Below are 19534 nucleotides of genomic sequence, written 5' to 3' on the forward strand. Positions count from 1 at the left end.
TCAATCACACTTCTGTGAAATCAAACTGTCCACTTAGGAAGCAACACTGATTGGCAATAAATTTCACATGCTGTTGTGCAAATGGAATAAACAAAAGGTGGAAATTATAGGCAATTAGCAAGACACCCCCAATAAAGGAGTGGTTCTGCAGGTGGTGATCACAGACCACTTCTCAGTTCTTATGCTTCCTGGCTGATGTTTTGGTCACTTTTGAATGCTGGCGGTGCTTTCACTCGTGGTAGCATGAGACGGAGTCTACAACCCACACAAGTGGCTCGGGTAGTGCAGCTCATCCAGGATGGCACATCAATGCGAGCTGTGGCAAGAAGGTTTGCTGTGTCTGTCAGCGTAGTGTCCAGAGCTTGGAGGCGCTACCAGGAGACAGGCCAGTACATCAGGAGACGTGGAGGAGGCCGTAGGAGGGCAACAACCCAGCAGCAGGACCGCTACCTCCGCCTTTGTGCAAGGAGGAGCACTGCCAGAGCCCTGCAAAATGACCTCCAACAGGCCACAAATGTGCATGTGTCAACATATGGTCTCACAAGGGGTCTGAGGATCTCATCTCGGTACCTAATGGCAGTCAGGCTACCTCTGGCGAGCACATGGAGGGCTGTGCGGCCCCACTTAGAAATGCCACCCCACACCATGACTGACCCACCGCCAAACCGGTCATGCTGGAGGATGTTGCAGGCAGCAGAACGTTCTCCATGGCGTCTCCAGACTCTGTCACGTCTGTCACATGTGCTCATGTGCTCAGTGTGAACCTGCTTTCATCTGTGAAGAGCACAGGGCGCCAGTGGCGAATTTGCCAATCTTGGTGTTCTCTGGCAAATGCCAAACGTCCTGCACGGTGTTGGGCTGTAAGCACAACCCCCACCTGTGGACGTCGGGCCCTCATACCACCCTCATGGAGTCTGTTTCTGACCGTTTGAGCAGACACATGCACATTTGTGGCCTGCTGGAGGTCATTTTGCAGGGCTCTGGCAGTGCTCCTCCTTGCACAAAGGCGGAGGTAGCGGTCCTGCTGCTGGGTTGTTGCCCTCCTACGGCCTCCTCCACGTCTCCTGATGTACTGGCCTGTCTCCTGGTAGCGCCTCCATGCTCTGGACACTACGCTGACAGACACAGCAAACCTTCTTGCCACAGCTCGCATTGATGTGCCATCCTGGATGAGCTGCACTACCTGAGCCACTTGTGTGGGTTGTAGACTCCGTCTCATTCTACCACTAGAGTGAAAGCACCGCCAGCATTCAAAAGTGACCAAAACATCAGCCAGGAAGCATAGGAACTGAGAAGTGGTCTGTGGTCACCACCTGCAGAACCACTCCTTTATTGGGGGTGTCTTGCTAATTGCCTATAATTTCCACCTTTTGTCTATTCCATTTGCACAACAGCATGTGAAATTTATTGTCAATCAGTGTTGCTTCCTAAGTGGACAGTTTGATTTCACAGAAGTGTGATTGACTTGGAGTTACATTGTGTTGTTTAAGTGTTCCCTTTATTTTTTTGAGCAGTGTATATTATAGGCTTCAGTAGGCTACTAAATAAACGTTCCAGTGGCACTGGCTAACCCAGTGTTGACGATGAAGCCTAGCTTTCTCACCGGTGCTGTTCACTCAGAATCGCTCAAACGATCAATCGTATCTTTTCAGCAGTAGGCATTTGCTTTCCAAACTGTACATTTTTCTCGCGATTGTATTTAGAAATTTGCGAGAGGCAAACCATGGAAATATAATCCATAGATGGCAGTCCCCATTCCAGTCAGGACTGGCAGCCATTGCTAGTGTTTAAAGGAAAACTCCACCCCAACATTTTTTTGCATGTCAGCAATCATGTTTTCAAGATATATAACTTTCAAAATACTCAAATTCAGCCGGTATGATGCATTTTGCATGATATGATGCTGTGTTTTGCATCATATGACGCAACATGCATCATACTGGCTGTATTTGTGTATTTTGAAAGTTAAATACCTAGAAAACTTTATTTCTGACATGCAAAACATTGTGGGACTATATCAACAATGGACTAATGAAACAAATACCAAAATATAGTTGTGTGGAATTTTCCTTTAACAGTCAAATTACCAGGTTTAGTGGTTCCAAGACACTTCTATAGATGATATGTCTATTGCCACAATGGAACAAAGTTGATATTGTTTAATGTAATTTGAGGAAATGTATTTCAATTTATCAGGGGGTGCTGCAGCACCTCCAGCACCCGTACTTCCCGTGGCTATGATTACTTAGTTTGTACTTCAATAGTCTTCTCACAGACCTCAAAATGTTACTGATGCATCCCTTTCCTCTCCTGTGTCTGCCAGGTGGACTTCATCGAGCCATTGACCGACATCCTGTCGTCCCAGAGCATGCGCTCCTGCCTCACCGTCTCTAAGGCGACGCTGGCCAACACGGGGCAGTACGTGTGTCACGTTCACGAGAGTGTCCAGGACCAGAGGGCCACCGCCAACATCAACATCACCGTCCTCGGTGAGAAGGAGACAGGGAGAGACTCTCTCAAAACAAACTATGACTGGATTGCTTATTATTATGAGTCTTTTTTAGACTGAAAGAGCACCATTCATAACATGAACCTCCATGCACTAGGTGAGAGAGAGTTATGTTCAAATAAACCACATTTGATTTATTTGACTTTTTCATGTAGCTTGAGGATACAAGCATCTGTGTTTTGTGAGATCACCATCAATTAAAATCAAAATAATATTGAATTATTATTTTTAATAACATTAATCTACAAAATTCTCCAATCTGAGGGTTTGTATAGAATCAGAAACAGCAGTGCAAACTGGAAATATTTTTTTATCTGTGTTTTTAACTTCTGAAGTTACTTCAAATGATTTAAAGTCATTCAACTTAACTGCAGCTAACTAGCTGTAAATTGAAAGTCAACAATGTTTTTTGAAGGGTAAAACCAACATTTCTCTCTTTCACCTTCTCCGTCTTTGAGTATTGGATATAGCCTAAGCTACAGTCGTGCCTCTGCTTACTCTGATCCCACTGAGGTGTGTTATATTTAGGCCACAGTAACCAGACATGTATAAACTGCCTAATTCAGAGCCAGGGTATGCTTGCTGTGAATCTGTCTCTCTCCAGTGCTCTGGACGAATGCTCTGGACAGCCCACTGGAAATGACAGATCCTCGTTCCAACCAGTTCAATAGAGCACGTCATCAATCAAATCAAATCAAATCAAATTGTAGTTGTCACATGCACCGAATACAACCTTACCGTGAAATGTTTACTTACAAGCCCTTAACCAACAACGCAGTTCAAGAAATAGAGTTAAGAAAATATTTACTAAACAAACTAAAGTAAAAAATCTTGGGGAAAAAAAGTAAAAAAATAAAATAACGAGGCTATATACAGGGGGTACCGGTACCGAGTCGATGTGCAGGGTTACAGGTTAGACGAGGTAATTTGTACATGTAGAGTAGGTAGGGATAAAATGACTATAGAAAGATAATAAACAGCGAGTAGCAGCAGTGTAAACAATAACTACCTCATTGTATACAGTACAGAACACTGTACCTAATCAGCAATAAACTGATTACAGCAATAAAATAAACTGAGTACAGTGCATTTAATATAAGGTACTTTTGATTTCATGGTGTATAGGTTATTCCATACTGGGCACCAGATTATAAGAGCACTAAGTATAGAGCTATGGATCACGATGTAAAGGCCTAATGGTTTCTTCCCTTGCCTGGGTGCCAGTCTTTCACCCAGGCAAGGGAAGTTCTATCCTATTAGTCTATTTCTTCCCTCCTGCAGGCCACATGTTCTTTCAGGAAGTAAACAGAGGTGCTCTACTTATAATGTGGTCACTAATGACAACCTTCCTCCTCCGTCAGAGCGAGGCTTCGTGGAGCTGAGGTCTGTCCAGGAGCGTAACGTCTCGGCCCAGCTGCACCAGAACGTAGAGCTGAGGGTTGAGATCGAGTCCTACCCCGCTCCACGTGTTCGCTGGACCAAAGACAACGCCACCGTCAACGGAGACAACACCGTCATCACCAGGCAGGAGCACGAGACCAGGTCAGACCACCTGGACGATCATCAATTCTAATCAATTTGGAGATTGAATGTATCAATAACTTGGTCTATTTGTCATTGCATGAAAGCAGAACAACAGATCAACAGGATTTACAAGTACACTTGCATGGTATGCAATGCATCACGTTAGCCACTCATTGGGGAATTTACCCTCTCTGGTTCCTGCTGGGGGTTAAATGATGTAGCCTTGCTGTCTGAGAGGATTGGGTTACCTGCTGGTATTATCTTGCGTTGACTGATAGGAACTGGATGTCTCAGAAGGTCTTAGGGTCTTACAGACGTTGATGGATTGATTAAGATGCTTTAGTCCTGCTAAAATATGGTTTATCCAGGATCAGTTGTGAATGATTTCATGACGTTTATAACGGTGTGGTTCTCCTTTTCTCTTCTAACTCAGGTACGTCAGCATGTTGACCTTGGTGAGGATCAGGACGGAACAGAAGGGACTTTACACTGTTCTCGTCGCCAACGGAGACGACACCAAGGAAGTGACATTTGATCTGGAGGTCAAAGGTGAGTACCCTTCAAAGCAACATAAACCATTGGGGTGTATCTCATTAGTCTTATGTGACTCCTCCTTTTCGTAATCAGCACTAATTTCAAAGAACTACATCCACCGTGGTCCATTTTTTTCACCCTCCCTACGCTTTGAGATCAGTGCAAATAAAGGAGAGGCGATGAGGATAAAAAGTATATTTAGACTTAAGACTATGGAGAGGCAACATGGCTCAACATTGACCTACACTTATCATCTAGAGTCGGGGGATATGTAGTTCCTAACCCTTTATCCCTGTCTGTGTAGTTCCCCCTCAGATAACAGACCTGTCGGACCACCACCTCCCAGGGAAGAGGCATGCAGTGATCTGTGTGGCCGAGGGGGTCCCCTCCCCCTCCATACAGTTTTTCAGCTGTGACAGCATGCTCAAGTGAGTCATGTCATCATGATCATCATCATCATCACAGTCTCTGTCACACTGTGAACACTAGAGGGAACACTTTGCTTACACTCGTTTCTGCCGTTTGTGTTTTAGTAATTGCAGTTTAAACTGAAGTCAGGCCAACTATGGGTTATTAGACTGCTTCTATACTCGAGTCTGCTCTGAGGGCATTAGCTGACAGCATTTACCGCTGACACAACTGAGTAGAGGTAGTAGTAGTAGTACGTACACCTGTACTACTGCACTATTGATTATCATTAGAACATCTCTCCCAGGTGCAGTAACCGGAGCACAGTGTGGCAGCCCCTGGTGTCAGACCCTGAGACCCTGAGTATCCAGACCAACACCAGTTTCAATGAGAGCCGTAAGGTGGGCCAGGTCCGCAGCCAGGTCACCTTCCACAAGCCCCAGCAGGTGACCGTCCGCTGTGAGGCCAGCAACGAGGGAGGAGTCCGGAAGAGAGACGTCAAACTGGTGTCCAGCAGTACGTATCTCAAATAGAAGACAAAATATTGATGTTATTTTATGAAGACATTATTTTATCTATGGGGTTCTATGTATCTATACCCACATACTCTATTCAAGGAAGGATAAACTAGGCAACTCAAGTCCTGAAGAGTTGCAGGGTATGCAGGCTCTTGGTTCCAGTCCAGTACTAACAAATCTGATAATTCATAGTTTATGTTCTGGGTAAATGTTATACTAGGAAAAAATCTGTAGACTACTGTATTTCTACTATGTAATAGTTGGATGTTAATGTTCTGTGTTGTGTTCCAGCTCTGTTCTCCCAGGTGGCAGTGTTGGCTGCGGTTCTACCCCTGGTGGTCATCCTCATCACCTCTATCATCATCCTCATCGCTGTGTGGAGGAAGGTGAGACTACACAGAGAAGAGACAGTGAATAATGTTTAAACAACAACTACTATCAACTCACTCATAGTATCTCAATGTCCCTGAGTGATTGGGTAACTCTAACTATTCTGTGTTGCCTCAGAAGCCTCGCTATGAGATTAGATGGAAGGTGATAGAGTCGGTGAGTCTGGATGGCCATGAGTACATCTACGTCGACCCCATCCACCTGCCCTACGACCTGGCCTGGGAGATGGCCCGAGATAGCCTGGTGCTGGGTAAGGACCAGGAACCACGGGAGAAGGGGGTACCAATGTACAATATACACTGCAGTGGTGGTCGGTGCCGTTTAAGATGAGGGAGGACAATTATTTTTTTCATGAGAATGGCCTTATTTCTATTACAGCATAATGGATGACTGTCATTCGTATTTCATTCATCCAAGTTCAATGTAACAGCGATAGATTTAGGCTACTACATGATACTAGAATGTTCCATATACCCATCATGAGGTTGTAGAACCTAGCCTGTGAAGGAAAGTTTGCACAGGTTGAGAGAAATGTGGGTAACCAAGGTGACAGACATTGATACATTCAATACCGCCTTGCACATTCAGGTATGTTTATCCCTGTTTCATTCCGTTTGTTTCCGTTTAAGAAACGTTTTTTAACAGAATCGGCAGAATGAATACACAACCGGATCATACACAAACACAGTTCAGTTTCATAGTAGCCACATACAAACAGCATGATCATTTTGCTCATTGTATAATTCCTTCACGCATCTACGCACTCTCCTCCTCACCTTTTCGCTTTGCTTGTGGACTTCAGTGCACAACACATCAGCTGTCTGTGACCAGGCAAAAAAAACTTTCCTAGCCAAACATTTATATCATCACCGCTAACCGCTACACACAGCCTACATCGTTGTCACCATATTAATGTCAGTGGTGTAAAACTTGCAGCCATTGTACTCTGGAGCAGTGAAAACTCATTCTCTGGAGTGATGAATCACCTTTCACCATCTGGCATTCTGACAAACGAATCTGGGCTTGGCGGACGCCAGGAGAACGCTACCTGCCCCAATGCATAGTGCCAACTGTAAAGTTTGGTGGAGGAGGAATAACGGCTGTTTTTCAAGGTTCAGGCTAGGCCTCTTAGTTTTAGTGAAGGGAAATCTTAATGCTACAGCATACAATGACATTCTAGATGATTCTGTGCTTCAAACTTTGTGGCAGTTTGGGGAAGGCCCTTTCCTGTTTCAGCATGACAATGCCCCCATGCACAAAGCGACATCCATACAGAAATGATTTGTCGAGGTCGGTGTGGAAGAACTTGACTAGCCTGCACAGAGCCCTGACCTCAATCCTATCAAACACCTTTAGGATTAATTGGAACGCCGACCGTGAGCCAGGCATTATCGTCCAACATCAATACCCGACCTCACTAATTCTCTTGTGGCTGAATGGTAGCAAGTCCCTGCAGCAAGTTCCAACATCTAGTGGAAAGTCTTACCAGAAGAGTGGAGGCTGTTAGCAGCAAAGGGGGGAAAACTCCATATTAATGTCCATGATTTTGGAATGAGATGTTCGATGAGCAGGTATCCACATACTTTTGGTAATGTAGTGTACCTACTAGAACTAACGCGTTAGTAAACCGGCTGCAATCATGCAGAACAGTGTACAGTCAGTAAACAGTTTAGCAGTTACACCGGTGGGCCCCGGTGGCAATAAATTACTTAAACCAAAAGCTTATCTTAACTTGGAAGAGTTGGAGTAGCCATAGCCAGCGGGCTAACATAGCATCCCTCTCTGTTTTAGCCGGGTGTTTGAGTAGGCTAAAATAGCTAGCTCCATTCGCTAAGTGAAAGTGAAAAAATAAATAACTAAATCTATCTCTCTCTCTTGCTTTCTCTTGCTTTTCCTTCAATTTTAAAGAAATGAATTTGTTCAAAACTGTTCAACTATTGTCTCTCTCTTTGAGTCAACTACTATTGGGTGGACAACATGTCAGTTGATGCTGCAAGGGCTTTGATAGGTAGGAGGATGTCTTCAGGAAGTTGTCATAATTATTATGCAAGTTTATGGAAGGGGGTGAGAATCATGATCCTCCTAGGTTTTGTAATGAAGTCAATGTACCCAGATGAAGACGGAAACTAGCTGTCTTCCGGATTCACCATGATGCTACCCTACAGAGTGCTGTTGAGGCTATTGTAGACCTTCATTGCAAAATAGTGTGTTTTAATCAATCCTGACTAGTCTCCTAGTCCCTGACGCTGAAAAACATCCCCACAGCGTGATGCTGCCACCACCATGTTTGAGAGTCCTTTAGGTGCATTCTGGCAAACTCCAGGTTGGCTGGCATGTGCCTTTTCCTGAGGAGTGACATCTATCTGGCCACTCTACCATAAAGGCCTGATTGGTGGAGTGCTGCAGAGATGGTTGTCCTTCTGGAAGTTTCTCCCATCGTCACAGAGGAACTCTGGAGCTCTGTCAGAGTGACCATTGGGTTCTTGGTCACTTGGCTGACCAAGGCCCTTCTCCCCCGATTTCTCAGTTTGGCTGGGCTGGGCTGACAGCTATAGGAAGAGACTTGGTGGTTCCAAACTTCTTCCATTTATGAATGATGGAGGCCATTCTGTTCTTGGGGACCTTCAATGCTGCAGACATTTTTTGGTATCCTTCCCCAGATCTGTACCTCAACACAATCCGGTCTCGGAGCTCTACGGACAATTCCTTCGACATCATGGCTTGGTTTTTGCTCTGACATGCACTGTCAACTGTGGGACCTTATATAGACAGGTGTGTGCCTTTCCAAATCATGTCCAATCAATTGAATTTACCACATGTGGTAAATATTTCAAGGATGATCAATGGAAACAGGATGCACCTGAGCTCAATATCGAGTCTTATAGCAAAGGGTCTGAATACTTACAGTGGGGAGAACAAGTATTTGATACACTGCCGATTTTGCAGGTTTTCCTACTTACAAAGCATGTAGAGGTCTGTAATTTTTATCATAGGTACACTTCAACTGTGAGAGACGGAATCTAAAACTAAAATCCAGAAAATCACATTGTATGATTTTTAAATAATTAATTTGCATTTTATTGCATGACATAAGTATTTGATCACCTACCAACCAGTAAGAATTCCGGCTCTCACAGACCTGTTAGTTTTTCTTTAAGAAGCCCTCCTGTTCTCCACTCATTACCTGTATTAACTGCACCTGTTTGAACTCGTTACCTGTATAAAAGACACCTGTCCACACACAATCAAACAGATTCCAACCTCTCCACAATGGCCAAGACCAGAGAGCTGTGTAAGGACATCAGGGATAAAATTGTAGACCTGCACAAGGCTGGGATGGGCTACAGGACAATAGGCAAGCAGCTTGGTGAGAAGGAAACAACTGTTGGCGCAATTATTAGAAAATGGAAGAAGTTCAAGATGACGGTCAATCACCCTCGGTCTGGGGCTCCATGCAAGATTTCACCTCGTGGGGCATCAATGATCATGAGGAAGGTGAGGGATCAGCCCAGAACTACACGGCAGGACCTGGTCAATGACCTGAAGAGAGCTGGGACCACAGTCTCAAAGAAAACCATTAGTAACACACTACGCCGTCATGGATTAAAATCCTGCAGCGCACGCAAGGTCCCCCTGCTTAAGCCAGTGCATGTCCAGGCCTGTCTGAAGTTTGCCAATGACCATCTGGATGATCCAGAGGAGGAATGGGAGAAGGTCATGTGGTCTGATGAGACAAAAATAGAGCTTTTTGGTCTAACTCCACTCGCCGTGTTTGGAGGAAGAAGAAGTATGAGTACAACCCCAAGAACACCATCCCAACCGTGAAGCATGGAGGTGGAAACATCATTCTTTGGGGATGCTTTTCTGCAAAGGGGACAGGACGACTGCACCGTATTGAGGGGAGGATGGATGGGGCCATGTATCGCGAGATCTTGGCCAACAACCTCCTTCCCTCAGTAAGAGCATTGAAGATGGGTCGTGGCTGGGTCTTCCAGCATGACAACGACACGAAGCACACAGCCATGGCAACTAAGGAGTGGCTCCGTAAGAAGCATCTCAAGGTCCTGGAGTGGCCTAGCCAGTCTCCAGACCTGAACCCAATAGAAAATCTTTGGAGGGAGCTGAAAGTCCGTATTGCCCAGCGACAGCCCCGAAACCTGAAGGATCTGGAGAAGATCTGTAGGGAGGAGTGGGCCAAAATCCCTGCTGCAGTGTGTGCAAACCTAGTCAAGAACTACAGGAAACGTATGATCTCTGTAATTGCAAACAAAGGTTTCTGTACCAAATATTAAGTTCTGCTTTTCTGATGTATCAAATACTTATGTCATGCAATAAAATGCAAATTAATTACTTAAAAATCATACAATGTGATTTTCTGGATTTTTGTTTTAGATTCCGTCTCTCATAGTTGAAGTGTACCTATGATAAAAATTACAGACCTCTACATGCTTTGTAAGTAGGAAAACCTGCAAAATCGGCAGTGTATCAAATACTTGTTCTCCCCACTGTATATAAATAAGGTATTTCTGTTTTCGCTTTGTCATTATAGGTTATTGTGTGTAGATTGTGTGTAGATTGTGTGTAGATCCGTTTCAGAATAAAGCTGTAACGTAACAAAATGTGGAAAAAGGGAAATGGTCTGAATTCTTTCCGAATGCACTGTATATGCGGATACCGCCAATATTTATTTACATTTACATTTACATTTAAGTCATTTAGCAGACGCTCTTATCCAGAGCGACTTACAAATTGGTGCATTCACCTTATGATATCCAGTGGAACAACCACTTTACAATAGTGCATCTAACTCTTTTAAGGGGGGGGGGGGGTTTAGAAGGATTACTTTATCCTATCCTAGGTATTCCTTAAAGAGATGGGGTTTCAGGTGTCTCCGGAAGGTGGTGATTGACTCCGCTGACCTGGCGTCGTGAGGGAGTTTGTTCCACCATTGGGGTGCCAGAGCAGCGAACAGTTTTGACTGGGCTGAGCGGGAACTGTACTTCCTCAGAGGTAGGGAGGCGAGCAGGCCAGAGGTGGATGAACGCAGTGCCCTTGTTTGGATGTAGGGCCTGATCAGAGCCTGAAGGTACGGAGGTGCCGTTCCCCTCACAGCTCCGTAGGCAAGCACCATGGTCTTGTAGCGGATGCGAGCTTCAACTGGAAGCCAGTGGAGAGAGCGGAGGAGCGGGGTGACGTGAGAGAACTTGGGAAGGTTGAACACCAGACGGGCTGCGGCGTTCTGGATGAGTTGTAGGGGTTTAATGGCACAGGCAGGGAGCCCAGCCAACAGCGAGTTGCAGTAATCCAGACGGGAGATGACAAGTGCCTGGATTAGGACCTGCGCCGCTTCCTGTGTGACGCAGGGTTGTACTCTGCGAATGTTGTAGAGCATGAACCTACAGGAACGGGTCACCGCCTTGATGTTAGTTGAGAACGACAGGGTGTTGTCCAGGATCACGCCAAGGTTCTTAGCACTCTGGGAGGAGGACACAATGGAGTTGTCAACCGTGATGGCGAGATCATGGAACGGGCAGTCCTTCCCCGGGAGGAAGAGCAGCTCCGTCTTGCCGAGGTTCAGCTTGGGATTGTTGCTGCGGTGATGGGGGCAGAGCTCACCCTGTTTGATAGTGTATTTAATTGGGAGAATACAAGTTAAACGTTGACAAATTGACTGTTCTGATTTGGCCAATGTTTGTGTTGTGTTCCAGGTCGTACTCTTGGGTCCGGGGCGTTTGGCAGGGTGGTCGAGGCGACTGCCTACGGTCTCGGTCATTCCCAGTCCAGCACGAAAGTGGCGGTGAAAATGCTCAAATGTAAGTGATAACAATCCTCTTCAGATGCAGTTTTAATTCAGTATGTTTCTGCTTTAGCCAACTTGTCCTTGGTTTGTTTGGTAAGATAACAATCCAGTTTCAGTCTTATTTCCTGTTCACTAACCTTTGTGTCCTCTGACCTCTGACCACCAGCCACAGCCAGGAGGAGTGAGACCCAGGCTCTGATGTCAGAGCTGAAGATCATGAGCCACCTGGGGCCTCACCTCAACATCGTCAACCTGCTGGGAGCCTGCACCAAACAGGGTGAGCTCTGCCCCCATCACCGCAGCAACAATCCCAAACTAAAGTCATTAGCCTCTGAAATCCCATGCCTAGGGCAACACCATGTATACTGGAACATTATTAATGTGGGAGGCAACCCATCTGCCTAGGGAGACTATGACGTCATAGCTACAAACTTTCAATTTGATTAACCACATAATTGCATGTGTAACACACAAATGATTCCCTGATGAAGAGAAATGATTGTCCTTTATTTGTGACTTTCACATCTCAGGTCCTCTCTACCTGGTGACAGAGTACTGTCGCTATGGAGACCTGGTGGACTACTTACACAGGAACAAGCACACATTCCTGCAGTACTACGCTGAGAAGAACCAGGAGGACTCTGGTTGCCGCGTCTCTGGAGGGAGCACCCCTCTCAGCCAGAGGAAAGGGTGAGTGCTACCTCCTCTTCTGGGGCTCAGGTCTGTGTTTGGAAGATAAAGTAGAGGTTAAATGTATAACCACATATGAATGGGAGCAAAAAAGACAAGCTGTCAATTACAAAAATGAGGCCATACATACTTTGAACATTTGTTTGTGTTTTCTTTCCACTATCCTAATGTTTCCCGAATATATTGGCAGCCATTATCCTAATGTGTCCCAAATATCTTGGCAGCTACGTGTCGTTTGGCAGTGAGTTTGACGGTGGCTACATGGACATGAGTAAGGACGAGCCCACGGTGTACGTCCCCATGCAGGAGCTTAAAGACACCATCAAATACACTGACATCCAACCTTCTCCCTATGAGTCGCCCTACCAGCACCACCTTTACCAGGAACAAGGTACAGAGTCCAAGAAATACATGCTAATAACAAAGCCAAAGCGTTATGTATACTTTGTACAATGTAGGTCTATTGCATGGGAGCCTGCTATAGGAGAACTGTCTCATTGTAATGGCTGGAATGGAATATCAGACACATCAAACATATGGAAACCACATGTTTGACTCCGTACCATTAATTCCATTTCACCCATTACAATGAGCCTGTCCTCCTATAGCTCCTCCCACCAGCCTCCTCTTGTCTATTGCATGCCAGACATATGGGAAGCACATGTGAAAGGATGGGCGGACTGACTGGCAGACAGGAAAAGACAGTGATATTGTTTATTTGACCTCCAGAAGCCTCTCTGTGTATTTTAGCAAGTCGACGTCACTATACACATACTATATTTGCTGTCCATGTGTAACACCTGGAAACCGATTCACCTTTACATTGTCTCCTTCCTCTTTTTGACCTCTGAACCCTTCCATCAATGTCTCTGCCCTCCCTGCCAGACCAGACCACAGTGGACAGTGCCCTGGTCATCAGTGACTGCCCTACCCTCAGCTATTCTGACCTCATTGGCTTCAGCTACCAGGTGGCCAAGGGCATGGAGTTCCTCGCCTCCAAGAACGTATGTGATGTTATATTGTATTATTTTAGTTGAATCAAAACTTTATTGCTCTATATTTATGTATTATTTTTTATTGTGCCAGGTTAGCAAAGTACAGACCTGGATATAGAATGTACTTCATCATCTGTACTAAATGTCCCAGCTGACCATGTCTCCCTGTAACCCTGTTGTTGAACCCTGTCCTCCCCAGTGTGTCCATCGTGACCTGGCCGCCAGGAACGTGTTGATCTGTGAGGGGAAGCTGGTGAAGATCTGTGACTTTGGTCTGGCCAGAGACATCATGCATGACTCCAACTACGTCTCCAAAGGCAGCGTGAGTGGCAGGCTCACTCAGGGTCAATCAGGGTCACTCATACACATGAAACATTACATGACCATAATGGTAACCACTACATACATGTTGAAAGATAACAGTAAGATAACACCATAGATTATGACCTTCAACCTACTTCAATTGTAATTATCCATAACTGCTGCTGTAACCTACTTCTCAGTACCTGGCTGATGCTAATCTTTCCTCTGACCTCTTCCCCCTCTCAGACGTTCCTTCCTCTTAAGTGGATGGCCCCAGAGAGTATTTTCCATAACCTGTACACCACCCTGAGTGATGTGTGGTCCTATGGCATCCTGCTCTGGGAGATCTTCACCCTGGGTACAAGGACATACATGAAACAGAACCCCATTAATTATTAATAGATAGATCGAATACAAGAGATTACTGTTTGATTAAACCGAAACAACCTATTACCTGGAGTTAATTTACGTTCAGAAATATTAGTAGTAGTATGGGTGCAACCTTTGATTACATGACCCTGTTTATTTAATATGTACGTATAAAGGTTTCACTCTGTCTAAACAGACAGGCAATGAAGTTGTCTATCAGATTATCTAATCCTGAGTCTGTCTTCAGGGTCAGATGAGCTCTTGTTGTTATCTACAGTCAGGGTTCATAATCAATTCATTTGGGGATTTTTTTAACGTTTTTGAAACTGCCGTGACAACAAGAGCACCTATTGAGAAGTTGTTCATTTAGGGTGAAGCCGCGTGATTTGCAAACGTTTTTCTTGGAAAACAAAACTTTTGGAAACTCTTGATTCAGCATGACTTTAAGATTTTAAAAGTATATTCAGACTGATCAGCCTTTAAATATTGTTTTATGTTCTGACAGGAGGAGCCCCCTACCCTGATCTGCCCATGAATGAGCTGTTCTACAGTGCCTTAAAGAGAGGATATCGCATGGCCAAACCTAACCACGCCACTGATGAAGTGTAAGTCTCTAGAATGGCACCAAGACCATCCCACCCAAAGACCTCTCTTAAAGAGTCATCAGGATTCTAGTATTGTGTGTCAGAGAGAATTTAAGAAAGTATACATTTATATTTTCTGTACCTTGTCCTTCAGTTATGAAGTCATGCAGAAGTGCTGGGATGAGAAGTACGAGAGGAGGCCAGAGTTCTCTTTTCTGGTGCACACAATGGGGAACATGCTCACAGACAGCTATAAAAAGGTACCTTATACAGGGTTCTTCCGCTTTACATGTATCTGTGCATCTGAGGACCAAGGTGTTTCCACATTGACATACACTACCGCTCAAAAGTTTCACTTAGAAATGTCCTTGTTTTTGAAAGAAAAGCAATTTTTTTGTCCATTAAAATAAGATGAAATTGATCAGAAATATAGTGTAGACATTGTTAATGTTGTAAAAGACTATTGTAGCTGGAAACGGCAGATTTTTAATGGAATATCTACATAGGCGTACATAGGCCCATTATCAGCAACCATCACTCCTGTGTTCCAATGGCACATTGTGTTAGCTAATCCAAGTTTATCATTTTAAAAGGCTAATTGATCATTAGAAAACACTTTTGCAATTATGTTAGCACAGCTGAAAACAATTGTTCTGATTAAAGAAGCAATAAAACTGGCCTTCTTTAGACAAGTTGAGTATCTGGAGAATCAGAATTTGTGTTTTCGATTACAGGCTCAAAATGTCCAGAAACAAATAACTTTTTTCTGAAACTCGTCAGTCTATTCTTATTACTGAGAAGTGAAGTGCAGAGGCGACTCCGGGATGCTGGCCTTCTATGCAGAGTTGCAAAGAAAAAGCCCTATTTCAGACTGGACAATAGAAATAAAAGTTTCAGATGGGCAAAAGAACACAGACACTGGACAGAGGAACTCTGCCTAGACTCGCCTCTTCACTGTTGAAGTTGAGACTGGTGTTTTGCGGGTACTATTTAATGAAGCTGCCAGTTGAGGACTTGTGAGGCGTCTGTTTCTCAAACTAGACACTCTAATGTACTTGTCCTCTTGCTCAGTTGTGCACCGGGGCCTCCCACTCCTCTTTCTATTCTGGTTAAAGACAGTTTGCACTGTTCTGTGAAGGGAGTAGTACACAGCGTTGTACAAGATTTTCAGTTTCTTGGCAATTTCCCGCATGGAATAGCCTTAATTTCTCAGAACAAGAACAGACGGACGAGTTTCGGAAGAAAGGTCTTTGTTTATGGACATTTATAGCCTGTAATCGAACCCACACATTTTGATTCTCCAGATACTCAACTAGCCTAAAGAAGGCCAGTTTTATTGCTTCTTTAATCAGCACAACTGTTTTCAGCTGTGCTAACATAATTGCAAAAGTGTTTTCTAATGATCAATTAGCCTTTTAAAATGATAAACTTGGATTAGCTAACACATCATGCCATTAGAACACAGGAGTGATGGTTGCTGATAATGGAGTGATGGTTGCTGATAAAATGTAGCAACGTTTATGTAGATATTACATTACAAATCAGCCGTTTCCAGCTACAATAGTCATTTACAACATTAACAATGTCTACACTGTATTTCTGATCAATTTCATCTTATTTTAATGGACAAAAAAATGTGCTTTTCTTTCAAAAACAAGGACATTTCTAAGTGACAACCAAACTTTTTGTCACGTGCGTCATAGTAATCGGACCAAGGCGCAGCGTGCGTAGAGTTCCACATCTTTTAATAAACAGAAACTCACCAAACAAAACAACAAAAGCACAAACGAAACGTGAAGGTACTGGTGTGCACACAGGCAACTATCTGTAGACAAGATCCCACGAAACACAAAGGGGAAATGGCTGCCTAAATATGATCCCCAATCAGAGACAACGATAAACAGCTGTCTCTAATTGGAAACCATACCAGGCCAACATAAACCATTAAACACCAAGATGACCCACCCTAGTCACTTTCACGCCCCAACCAACAGAGAATAAACAGCTCTCTATGGTCAGGGCGTGACACTTTTAAACGGTAGAGTATATGAAATAATTATGCATTGTTTATGGATGTATGATTCATGTATCAGTTTGGTGTTTATTGATTGTTGACATATGTCATTGATTGTTTATTGGTGTAGAGATACTGCCAGGTCAACGATGAGTTCTTCAAGCGTGACCACCCAGCCGTGGTCCGCACCAAACCCAGGCTCTCCTCTCACTTCCCCACCCCAGCCCTAACCCCCTCCACCGCCCCTGCCACCCCCCAGGACACCAACCCCTACACCCTCACTGGGGACTTCAGACCGGAGGCAGATGGTGAGGAAGCTTCCTACAACGACTACATCATACCCATCCCGGACCCCAAGCCTGAGGAGGAAGTCTGCTCCGAGGCTGACGACATTCCAATGAAAAGCCTCGCAAGGTATAGCCATCTGACATACGGCTATATGACTGACTGACTGACTGCAGACGTGTGCCAAGTGCTTGGTATGCAGGACAGATGAGGCAGATTTACTCTAGAGGACCTGTATTGTTACAACACTAACCCACACAGCCAGATGTGGGATTGAGACAAAAGCTGTCTTATGTTACCATGTATACATTGTGAGCTATAAGGATTGTGCATACAGTACACAGGATATTTAAGCAGGAATCTAAGATGAGCCTAGATAGCTTAAAAGTGATAGTTTACATGGAATTTATAGGCGCCTTACTTAAATGAATGCATAATTTTCACCTGAAATAAGCCATAGAATCCCAGATTGGTTCGTGAAAGAACATGTGTGTTGTTATTTCCTGTAGTTCTCGGGCTCTGGAGGACTCGGAGGCTGATTCCATCTCCCAGGAGACAGTGGAGGCAGACACCATTCCAGAGGAGAAATATCTCCATGCCAACCAGGCCCTGATTCCACTGGAGTCCTCTGGAACACCGGAAGCAGAAGACAGCTTCCTGTAGGCCTTTCAGGGAACTTGGTGAAAGCATGACATTCCTGAATAGCTTTAGTGGATTAAGAGAAAATGTAGCAAATTCAATTAGAAGGTGACCCTAACAACAAAAACAACTCCCACTGCTTTAGCAAATATTTCACAATTGGTGCTTTCAAAAGAATGATGTGCTGAAAATCTATTCAAAATCTATATTTACTATGAGAGAGAGTGACACATTTAATCATTGATGTTGATTGATGATGCAAAATACTCCATCTTGAATAGAGGGACCATTTGCAAAGCCCTCACATAAGAATTGTAAATAATCAGTATCACATAAGAATTTACTTTTAAGTTAGGGATTCATGATTTGTAAAATACTGTGTAGCATTGTGGTCACTATTGCAGTGTTTCTATGGTGATTTGTATTCACATTTTTCCTTTCACGTGTTGTATTTTTATGTTATTTTGTATTTTATTAGGATCCCCATTAGCACCAGCTACTCTTCATGGGGTCCACACAAAACATGAAACATAACATAATAGAACATTAATAGACAAGAACAGCTCAAGGACAGAACTACATGCAGAACTATATACATTATGAAGATAAAAACATTAAGCCTCCAAAACCCTTTCAGTTTTGAAAATCACTAAAAGTGGAGCATGTACTGTTACATTTTGCTTGTGTGAAAAAGTTCCAGTTTTCGGACAGGTACTTTAGTTGTTAAAAAAAAACATTAACACAATCTTATGGCATCTATACTTCTCAACATTAATTGAATATGATATTCTAGTTGCACTGAGGATTTTTTGTTTGTTTGTGTTCTTAAGTTACAAATGCGTACTTTCTATTTTCTACTCCAGGTTATTTTGCGAGAATGTAATTCATTTTGAGAAGAGCTAAACATACATCAGCCTTAATTGAGCAGAACATTATACACTCAGTAAATGGTATGTCTCAAATTATCATTTTATGTCATCTTTAGTTTTATATAGATTTATTTTTACATTTTATATAGTGTTTGTTTTAAACAATTCTGTATAAATGTTGCACTTTACAATGTTTAGGAAAACATTTCCAAGAAAAGGATTTAAGGTACAGTACATAAGAGATTGAATGATGTATGAGAGATATGAAAGAAATGTATGTTTTTACACGGCGGTACTGACTGAATGAGAAATAATCTGAGCATATCACTGCCTTAGCACACCTGTTACAAGATTAGTACGTTGTTTTGTACTGTGACTATGATTGACATCTTTGAAGTGCTTTTGTATTGTATAAAGTTCTATGAAAGAGACAAATATATGGCCTATAGTATCCATACAAAAGGATATACAATAAGCATTTCTATGGAAGGAGATCTTCTACAGAAATATGGCTATAAAGATTTGAATCTATATTCTTGAAGCAATTATATGATACCTGAGATCATTTGTAACTTGCTCGCAGAGGTTCTCCTATCGTTACATACACTACCAGTGAAATATAGATGATATGCTTCCTTGTACATATTTGTCACATGGTATAGGAACACAGAATGCAGAACACTACATATTGTAGAATATTTACCACACACGCGCTATGGTACCAAAGCTTCTCTGTATGTTTACGAATGTATTTTTATATGTAGTTTATAAGCGTTTATGTGAAAATAAAAGTTTATAATGAAAATAATAGCTCATTTCATTTTTTCCTTACTGTCTTCTTTTAAATTAGCTAATGAGGGACAGTTCCTGTTGTCAATTTTTTTGTAGTTCAATGACATGCAGGGTACTGCTATTTAACAGAAAATATGAATTGTGTTGTTCAGCTGTCATAACTTCAACAACAACACGTGCTTTCTACTCAGACTCGTCTTTTAATGCTTTGGCTTTATTCAATCAATGTAGAAGAGATAAAACGTCCCCACATGAATTGAGCCTAACTCAAAGAGCTAGCTGTTGAGAATCAGCAAATCCAAACAAACTTC

The 19534-nt window shown here is 43.3% G+C and overlaps 1 protein-coding gene across 3 annotated transcripts in view; it reads left to right on the forward strand.

Annotated features, from left to right (window-relative positions):
- LOC139581424 (platelet-derived growth factor receptor beta-like) overlaps nucleotides 1–19239 on the forward strand; it is a 45583-nt gene extending 26344 nt beyond the window's left edge. Inside the window, exons 6-23 of one of the 3 annotated variants that reach the window (XM_071411179.1) lie at nucleotides 2324–2489; nucleotides 3871–4051; nucleotides 4467–4582; nucleotides 4872–4995; nucleotides 5283–5491; nucleotides 5785–5879; nucleotides 6001–6133; nucleotides 11592–11696; nucleotides 11850–11960; nucleotides 12214–12373; nucleotides 12598–12764; nucleotides 13259–13377; nucleotides 13568–13690; nucleotides 13918–14029; nucleotides 14546–14645; nucleotides 14779–14884; nucleotides 16769–17052; nucleotides 17433–19239. In XM_071411179.1, coding sequence (XP_071267280.1) covers nucleotides 2324–2489; nucleotides 3871–4051; nucleotides 4467–4582; nucleotides 4872–4995; nucleotides 5283–5491; nucleotides 5785–5879; nucleotides 6001–6133; nucleotides 11592–11696; nucleotides 11850–11960; nucleotides 12214–12373; nucleotides 12598–12764; nucleotides 13259–13377; nucleotides 13568–13690; nucleotides 13918–14029; nucleotides 14546–14645; nucleotides 14779–14884; nucleotides 16769–17052; nucleotides 17433–17586 — 2565 coding nt within the window. In that variant the 3' untranslated portion in view covers nucleotides 17587–19239. The remainder of the gene's footprint in view (nucleotides 1–2323; nucleotides 2490–3870; nucleotides 4052–4466; nucleotides 4583–4871; nucleotides 4996–5282; nucleotides 5492–5784; nucleotides 5880–6000; nucleotides 6134–11591; nucleotides 11697–11849; nucleotides 11961–12213; nucleotides 12374–12597; nucleotides 12765–13258; nucleotides 13378–13567; nucleotides 13691–13917; nucleotides 14030–14545; nucleotides 14646–14778; nucleotides 14885–16768; nucleotides 17053–17432) is intronic. The other 2 variants (XM_071411181.1, XM_071411180.1) reach the window with 2 other exon arrangements.
- Nucleotides 19240–19534: the final 295 nt, after the last annotated feature.

The sequence above is a fragment of the Salvelinus alpinus genome, chromosome 7 (assembly GCF_045679555.1).
Source record: "Salvelinus alpinus chromosome 7, SLU_Salpinus.1, whole genome shotgun sequence".
In the NCBI taxonomy this organism is placed as follows: domain Eukaryota; kingdom Metazoa; phylum Chordata; class Actinopteri; order Salmoniformes; family Salmonidae; genus Salvelinus; species Salvelinus alpinus.